The sequence below is a fragment of the Fukomys damarensis genome, unplaced genomic scaffold, assembly GCF_012274545.1.
Source record: "Fukomys damarensis isolate Sample0158 unplaced genomic scaffold, DMR_v1.0_HiC HiC_scaffold_8, whole genome shotgun sequence".
Lineage (NCBI taxonomy): Eukaryota > Metazoa > Chordata > Mammalia > Rodentia > Bathyergidae > Fukomys > Fukomys damarensis.
Genome location: NW_022900920.1, coordinates 30,706,636 through 30,716,131, shown reverse-complemented (window position 1 = coordinate 30,716,131; position 9,496 = coordinate 30,706,636). Strand labels below are relative to the sequence as shown.

Here is a 9,496-nt window from a genome sequence, read left to right as displayed (position 1 = left end):
ACAGCATGCGCTTCTGCCCGTTCGCCCAGAGGACGCTGCTGGTCCTGCAGGCCAAGGGGATCCGGTGAGCTGGGCCGGTGGGGGTTCCCACCCCGAGTCTTATTCTTTTGCTGCCGGGGATCGGAACTCGGGAACCTTGCGCTTGCTTGCGAGGGAGGCAGTGGCACCACTGAGCTACGTCCCAGGTCCTTCCTTATCATTCTTCATCGTTTTTTTTCCTGGCTTCCTAGCCTTTGTTGTTAAGTTAACCACATTCTCTCCCTACCCCATCTTGGCTTCCTGAGGTCACCTTTCTGGCACCGGGTATCGAACTCAGGACCTTGCACTTGCGAAGCAGGCAGCAGAACCACTGGGCTAAATCCTTGGCCCATCCGTCTTAGTCTTAACCGAAGAGTAGCCTCAGCCTTTCGAGAGGGACACGGAGATTACAGCGCCTCTCCTAGAAGGAGGAACCATCAACCGACTGCAACCCTCCACGACCATCCTTTCGGAAAGACGAGGCAGCAGAGCCACGGTGGTTGCCTGGGGTCACTCCGGGAAGGATCCAGTGGTCGCCGGGTACCCTGATTCCTGGGCCGGTGTACTCCACTTTAAACCCATTTGCTTCTGCATTCTGGGCCCTCCCGAAAAGGACTTTGACTCAGGACAGAGTTCATACTGACTTCCTGGCAGAATGCTGAGTGACTTGTCCTGGCGATGGTTCGGTGCATTGCAGCGTTGCTTTAGTTAAATAACAAGTGTCTTGGCCTAAAACCTAGTACTTTCCAGACGCTTCACCCTTGCAGCTGGTGTTCATAGGCTGCTGACCTTGGGTTGTCTGCAGTGGGGGGGCCACTGGCTTTTTTTCTCTGGCGCCCAGGACTCATGAGGACCCCTTTCTTCCAGGGACCTGGGGGATTTTTAGAGCTGACGTTACATGCCTGTGTTGTGCAGAGTTTTGCTGTAGTTTGAAACACAGATCATTCTTAAGACATCTTCCATCTGTGCTTACAGTTTGTAAACTAATTTGACTTCCAAGGGGAGAATTGGTTAGGTGGGCAATTCTTTTCCCTGAAAGAAATGTAAGATGCATTCTAAAGAGAAAATTATTTGATTAGCTATCGCTTCACTAAAATTTGCAACTCACTTGGATGAAATCATGATCTTGAGCACACAGCAAAAGAATTACTTAGGGAAGTTTTATCTAAAGAGCACATATTTGCTGTATTAGTCAGAACTCTTATTGCAAGAGAAATTCAAACTGGGTTTTTAAAAAAGGCCTTCCTTGTATTCAGGTAATGGACAAGCAGGGGAGTGGGTTTAGGGCCACAAAGTCCTGGCTTGTGTGCTTCCCTTTGGAAATCTAGGGTGGAATCAGTTACCTGTCCTCCCAGGACAGATTTCTGAAGGAAATATGAAATGATTTGCCCTCACTGGTAGGGAGGAGAGCCCCAGGGAGGAAGGTAGTACCTTCCTGATGGTGCCTACAATGACCATCAGCCGTGTTCACTGGTTAGGTCACGGATTACTTTGCACCCTGGAGACTTACCAGGGAAGTGCTGGTTTCCCCAGGTGCTGTACCTGGCCGCAGATCTTCCAACTTGTTGGCCCAGGTTTTCTCTGGGCTCAAAACACCAAGCAACTTAAGCACATGTGTGTTCTGAGGCGCTTTTGATCACAGAAGCCCTGGACCGACCTTGTGTTCTCCCGGTACAAATTATTCTTTGGCAGGGAGCCTTGCCCTCGTCACAGTTGGTATGTGTGCCTAGTAGTATTCGGTCAGCATGTGAGCTTTTTAATATATGCACATGCACATACACTAGTGTTCAGACTGGCTGTTCCTTTGTTTCCATGGGGGATTACATATTTATTTAATTATATTTCTATATATATTTTTGAGACAAGGTCTTGCGATGTGGCCCAGGCTGGCCTTGAATTCATGGCGAGTCTTCTATCTCAGCCTCCCGGGATTACAGGTGTGCGCTGCCATGCCCGGCTGGGATTACATATTTAAATCCCAAGATGAAATGCTATTTTAGCTACTTTGTGTGGAAAATAGGAAACAAAAGGTTTTGGTGCACATTACTTTTAGTAGCCTGTTCTACTGGACATTGATTCAGCTTTGAAAATTGTATAGACAATTATATACTTTCTCTTACTTTCTCTCTAATCTCTCAGGCAAAATACAAGGTGGGTCGTATTACAGTCTCAGTATAGCCTGAAGCTCACCTGTTTTCCTCCTGTTTTGGTTTACTTTGTGACTTATTTATTCTCACTATGGTCTTGAACTCTCAGTGATCCTCCTGCCTCCTGAGTACTGGGATTGCATGTGTGCATCGCTACCCCTGGCTGTACTTTGTAGGTCTTTAAAAAACATGCAACGTTCTTTAAAGTATCGACACACAAGGATTTAACCCAAAAGTTCATTTTGGGAATGGATTTTTAATATTTCTTACTATCTTTATAAAAAGCAAGGGATTCTTTTATTCATATTAGCCAGATGAGTTCAATTCATTTGGTTCTTTTTGAACTGAATCAGAATAAAATGAATTTTAACATGTTGATTCTCATATAGTGGGATGGAGACACAATTCAAGTGGCTGCCTCCTATCAGCATCTCAAAGAGGTATTTACACATCATTCACAGTAGGTAATGCCAGAGTCCATCAACAGACAAATGGGTTAAGAAAATATAGTGTATGCTTACGATTCCATCATTAAAAGGAGGGAGTACTGCAGTATGTGACAACTGGACGGGACCTGAGGACGTTATTCTAAATGGATTGAGATGCACAAAGACAAATACTGCATGGTCCCCTTGCAGGAGAGATTGATAATAGCTGCTTAAAATGAAAAAAGAAAAAACAACCAGGTATGGAGGGGATCAAGGCAGAACTGACTCCTAAAATTGGGGTCTGGCCAACTAAGAGGATGATAGGACCAGTTAGGATTTGTTCGAAAGTAGAAAAGAAAAGTTTTGCTCTCTTCCTAGTCTTGTATATGTCTTTCAGGCATGAAGTCGTCAACATCAACCTGAAAAATAAACCTGAGTGGTTCTTTAAGAAGAACCCCCTTGGTCTGGTGCCGGTGCTGGAAAACAGCCAGGGCCAGCTGATCTGTGAGTCTGTCATCACATGTGAATACCTGGACGAAGCCTACCCTGGGAAGAAGCTGTTGCCAGAAGACCCTTATGAGAAAGCTTGCCAAAAGATGACCTTAGAGTTATTTTCCAAGGTATGTGGATAGGAAATTTCAGCTGTTTAAAAAAAATTTTTTTAAAAAAAGCCAAATCAATGCTGTTGTTTATGGCTCAACGATTTGGGAGAGAAAAGCCAAAGAGGAGTTCGTGCTTGTCAGTTTGACATGTCCTGAAAGTCCATGATTTAATTCCTGATAACTTTTCCAGTTATCCCTCGTACTCCTCTCCTGACACTGTAATCCAGCCACGCTGTGCTGTTTCAGTGTTCCCACGTGCGACACTTCTCTTGGCTCTTGTTGGAGTCCTCCTTCTCAATTGGCTGGTTTACTTCCGTTTCTCTGCTTGGTTCACCACTGCCTTCCAGAAGCTTGGCTGGGCTGGTCAGGGCTCTCACTCTGCATGCCCAGACGGGCTAATGCTTCCTAGTCATTCCTGGTCAAGGCTCTGGGCCCGCAGGATTGCCTGCCGTTTTACCCATGTATTGATGAGCTCACAGTGTGAGCTCCAGGAAAATGAGGGTGGTTTTGATCACTGTTGGTTTACTGCTTATGTTTGTGACCTGCTCAGCCACTTTCATGTTGTGTCCTTGGAGAAAGTTACTCCTGATGTTACCCTCCAGGACCTTCAATTATCATTTATAAGTACTGTGGGTATAATGACTATTCTTTATAAAGTAAAAATCAGTTGATACAAAACACCCAAAGAAGGATCTGAGACTCAGTGTTAGCCCTTGCTGCCATTGCCACAGTGTAGGGTGGAGTGCGGTGATCACCAGAACTCTCATCTGTCTGAATAACACCATTCCTGGAGAAGCAATTGCATCTTAATAGCATCAACGTGGATTAGTCCAGCTAGCAGCAGCAAAGAAAGGACCAACAGATTTGCATTTAGATATCAAGAAAAGCAATGTCCTGCTCTATCCCTCTAAAACTATTGCCTTGATTAGCAAAGTTGGTATGTAGAATATTTTATTTCTACAGGAAAAAAATGGTTTAAAAAATACATAGAAGATGGGGGACTTATTGGGAGCCTATATTTGAGGAGATACTTCAATGGGATGGGGAAGGCTTAGGGAGCCATCACCTTCACTAGTACGAGGGTACAAGAATAGTGGAAGTGGCTGCTGTCAAAGCTGATGGAAAGGGCCTATGACATTTACGGGAAATGCTGGTGAGCTTAAAAATTAAGATTCTCTGTACTGCATAGAAAGAAAGTAAACATGACAAGTAAAGTCGGTGATGCCCACCATTATTTCTCTGTCCCCTTTCAGGGGAAAAGGTGGAGTCACTACCATGTGACAGTCTCCAGGCCATAGCTCAATGGACCAGAAATGTACCCCACCCTCTCCCCTGGCCAATCATCTTCTCTTCTGGGACTTTAGAAATGAAACAGAGACTAAGACAGTAAAAACGCTTTGAAGATTGATTGATTGATTGGTACCGGGGTTCAAACTTGGAAGGCAGGCGCTTTCGAGGCAGGCCGTGGAACCAGAGCTACATCCTTGGCTCCCTCTGAAGATATATATAAATTTTTGTTTTTGGAGAGTTGAAACATCCAAGCCACATTAAAAATACAGTTTTTTAAAAAATACAGTTTTAAGGGAAGCAGAAATTGACAATATTGGAAATGGAACTAATATATAGAAAATAATATGGTACAGACACAGGATGTGATAAAAATACAGTGAACATTTTAAATTTTCAAACATTACAGTAAAAGACATATTGCTATTAATCTCCCTCAAGAAACCAAAATACTCACCCTCCTTGCTTTGAACTCTCTTAACTAGTGTTCTTGGGAATGTATTGGTTTTTTTTTCTGAAATGTCTTTTTTTAAGGCTGATACTTTTTGATCACCCTTTGTATTTAAGGAAAAGCAATGATGAAAGACTAGGCAGGCAAAACGGAAGTGTGGCCAGAAGGCTGTCTGCGAACTGTCAGTGCCAGTGAGAACACAGACGGGATTTCATGAGTTTCTCTTGTTTTTACAAGTACATGTTTGCTCTAGACGGGATGAGTGGACTACTCTTACAGTGGGATTATCTCAAAGGTTTTTAGTGAAACACACAGATACCTCTACCACAAGCATGAAAGCATCTGTCAGGTCTTCAAGCAGTCTTTTGGAGCCATCTTTCGTGTTCTTTCCTAGGTAGAACTCATGACAAATTCTCTTGCTGTTGTCCCTTTCCAGCCGGGGTCTAAGCTCTTCCTGTCAAGACAGACAGACAGACAGACAGACACACACACACACGGTAGCATCCTTCTGAGACACGAGCGGTGTGAGGATGTGGCCCAGTGGGGGCCGCTGGTGCTTCTGCTGAGTGTGGCAGGAGCAGCGGGAACTGCAGACTGAATCCCAGAGTGGCAGTGGTAGAGGCCTGGTGTTGCTAGCAGTCGCTGAGTCTGCTTCGATGCTGCACACTGAGCGTGATGGGCACTTCTCACTAGCCGCTTTTCTCGGCATGATTTTGCAATGTTCGGAGTTCCAAGTCTGTCAGGCTTCTCACAGTTCTGTGAGCCACTCTGTCTTTTGAAGAAGTTTGGCTCAAACTCACTGACGTGGGACTATTTGTAATGTACAAAATCGTAACCAACACATCTTCATCTACAGAACTGTCTGTAATATAAGCCCTTGCTGAACATCCTGTGAGGATTCTATTACGTTCTTATGGAAGAAGGCCAGCATACTTAGCCTCAAACTGATGAACTGTTCTCTGTCTAGGTGTCATCTTTGATGGGCAGGCTTATAATGCTCCAGCAAAGTAAAGGAGACAGCTCTGGCATAAAAGAAGAGTTGCAGAGAGAATTGAACAAGCTAGAAGAGGTAATCATGTATTCCATCCTTTACAGTACCTGTATCCACCCTCCTTTTCCTTCTGGTTGTTCCTCATTGTCCCATTTCCCAAGTGACTTTTATGGAATAATACCAAATAAAAAATTGATTTCTGCTGGATGAGGTGGCTCACACCTGTAATCCCAGCCCTCTGGGAGGCCAAGGCAGGAGGGCTCAAGTTTCAAGTGCCCATCGCACTGTAACACCCTCTTATCAATGCACTTTCTTACATTTTAGAAAGGCCCTATTTGTGCTTTGTTTTCAAATCCTTGTCAACTGTTTAACAGATAATTTGATCTATTTCCAGTATATTTTTATTAAAAAATGACACGCAGGGAAGTACTCAAAGCATAAACAGACAACTGGATAAAGTTCACAAAATGAACATAGCTATGGTACTAGCACCCACATCATGAAACAAAGTATTAGCTGGGCTGTTTAGTTCGTGAAATTTATCCAAATGGAATCACAGTATGTACTCTTTTCGATCTTTCACTTGATACTATATTCCTCTAACCGTGTGTAGCTCTTTTCTATTCTTTGTATAGTGCTTCAAAGTTTGTACCAGTTTAAGACGGTCTCACTGTGTAGCTCAGGCTGGCCTTGAGCTTGTGGAGACCCTCCTGCCTCAGCCTCCTGAGCGCTGGGTCTACAGATGTCTGCCACCATGGTCCGTGGCTCATTCTACTTTGACAAACATCTTTGCACTGAACTTTTCTGTACATATCTTTTGCCATACCTGTTGTACTTCCAAGTAGATGGCTGGGTCCACGATACACATAACTGTTAGAACAGTGGTAACCCATTTACATTCCCTCCAGCTGCAGTTCCAGACCTTGGCCAACTTTGTGTCGTTCATGTCAACCATTCTGATGGATCAGGGTCTCACTATATCGAGACTGACCTGGAGCTCACTATGTAGCCCAGGCTGGTCTCAAACTCACAGTGATCCTCCTGCCTCTGCCTCCCGAGTGCTGGGATTACAGGCGTGCACCACCATGCGCGGACAGCATTTTGGTTTCAGTTTGCATTTCCTTGGTGATTAATACAGTGGAACATCTTTTAAAACAACAACTGGCCACTTGGACCTCCTCTCGTGATGTGCAAGGTTTTTCTGATGCAATGTTCGCCATTTTTCTTTTTGATTCCCTGGGGTTCTTTTTATATTTTGAATACTTGTCCTTTGTGTTATATTGCCTCCCCCCTATTTTATTTTGTTTGCTTTGGGCAACAGATTCTAAAGCTTTTCGATTTTTTTCTCTTTTCTTTCCTTTTTTTCCTGATATTGAGGATTGAACCTGGGGCCTTGAGGATCCTAGGCAAGTGCTGTACCACTGAGCTTCACCCCAGCCCTTGTTGGAGCTTTTTGATCAAACAGACAAAAGCTCTGCTTTGATATGTCAGGATAAAGCTGCCCTACCAAACTTACTCTCACCTTTCTGGTGGTGACTTACTAGACACATAAACACTGTTGTGTTGTTTGATGTTCAGGTTCTGACTAAGAAGACGACAACCTTCCTCGGCGGCAGTTCTGTCTCTATGATTGATTACCTCATCTGGCCCTGGTTTGAACGGATGGAAGTACTACAATTCGACGAGTATGGCCTTTGAGTATTCTGTGCTTATGGGATGACAGTTGCAATAGTACACGTTGAACAAAGTTCAAATATATAATATACCTGAATGAGAACAAGAGACAGGAGAGTCCTGAGCTATCCACAGACCCACATTCAATACTCCCAATCCCTGCAGGCAGGAGATTTCTGTGCTGTCCAAATGTTTTACAATTTTTATTCCTGCCCTCCTGGTTACAAATCCCTAAGGATGTGCATTTTCATAAGGACGTTGTTGCAGGAGCCTATGACTAGAGTTACTTTCCACTTACCAGGAGGATTTCCAGTATTCTACACTCTGTGTATGTTTTGGGTTTGGCAGCCAGCCACCTCCATTTATTCCCATTTTTTAGAGATTAGGGCTACTTGGGGTTATTTTTTAAATCACAATCTGGTGATAGAGTAATATTAATTTCTTAGATGTCTTTTAAGTTCTCTTACCAGTCTGTCAACCTGGACAAGTTTTCACACTGAGCAAATCATTTCACATTCACTTCAGATTCACCGTCTGTGAACCAAAGATCTTTGATATTTTTCAAATCTAATACGTATGATTGTATACATTTTAAAGATGCTTTGAAAGAAAATTGTTTGTTTGAGACCTGGTCTTACTATGTAGCCCAGGCTGGCTCTGAACTCACAGCTACCTCCCTGCTTCAGCCTCCCAAGTCTTGGGATCACAGGCCTGCACCACCATGCCTGGCAAAAGAAATACTTTTAAAGGTTAAGGGAAAACAAAGTGAATCTGCAGATCATAGTGATGCTCAATGGGAGTCTTAGTTCTGCTATCATAACCTCGGTAGCTCACCTCTCTTCTTTCCTCCCCAGGTATATGGCCCAGACTCCAAAACTTAAGCTCTGGATGGCAGCCATGAGGGAAGATCCTGCAGTTAAAGCCCTCCTCTTGGATGGGAAGAACTTTAAAAATTTCTTAAAACTTTACTTCCAGAACAGTCCTGAAGCCTGTGACTGTGGGCTCTGAAGGGGCAACAGTCAGCAGTGCGGCGCTGGTATTCTCCTTTGCTGATATGAATAATAACATGCTTTCATTTTGCCAAGTGTTCTCCAGTGGCATTTGCTTGTCTCTGACCGACCTGATACCCTGATGGCCTCGCTGTGAGGGCTGTCAGCCCCTTGCCCCCGAGATACAAAACAAACTTCCTCTCTGGGGGTGCTCGGCTGGCTCTGGGCTCTATCCTAGTCTGAGCTGAAAACGCCCAACATCATCTCTAGTAAGACAGGAACTTAATCCAGACTTCAAGCTGTTCACAGGAAATGCCCACTGGGATACCCTACCTTCATTTCAGGAAATGCCCGCTTAAATTTCTTGTCTTGTGGTTTGAGTTGAGAAACTTTCAGTCTCTTATTCTTTCCTTTCCGTCCTGTTTCACCCCTCCTCTTATCCTGTGGTTATACGTGAAGATGAGTCCCACATCACCTCAAAACTAGGTGACTGGCTGGCCCTTTTGGTCTTCCAGCCTCTAATCACTAACTGAAATCTGCAACCCCGTATTGGGCACACAGGAGGCATCTCGCATATGCAGTCGCTGTGCATGTATGTGAGGCTTTGGTAGACGATCCGTGTGCCCTCTTGAGAAATGTGAACAGCATCTTTACCCGGCCGAGGCCCAGTGGATTTCTATTTCACCACAGAATGTAGTTCAGGGCTTGACTTGTTCCGCTGGGTTAGGTCTAGTCCCGAGGGTGAGGCCTTGAGGTGCTGCCAGGACCGGGCTCTGACCACCAGAATCGGGGCTGCTGGCCTGCTCCAGTTTGGGAGCTGTGCTCGTTTCAGCCTTGCCAGTGGGGAAACGCTCTCAGGGAATGGGGGTATGTTGCTGGGACTGAACCCGTAGTCTTCAGAACTTCCCC

The 9,496-nt window shown here is 44.6% G+C and overlaps 1 protein-coding gene across 1 annotated transcript; it reads left to right on the top strand.

Moving 5' to 3' along the window:
- Nucleotides 1-5: 5 nt before the first annotated feature.
- Gsto1 (glutathione S-transferase omega 1) lies at nt 6-8,688 on the top strand. The gene is made up of 5 exons (XM_010626481.1): nt 6-64; nt 2,991-3,213; nt 5,901-6,002; nt 7,503-7,609; nt 8,453-8,688. The coding sequence occupies exons 1-5, from the start codon at nt 6-8 to the stop codon at nt 8,604-8,606; spliced, it is 645 nt and encodes a 214-aa protein (XP_010624783.1). The 3' UTR covers nt 8,607-8,688.
- The last annotated feature ends 808 nt before the right edge of the window (nt 8,689-9,496 follow it).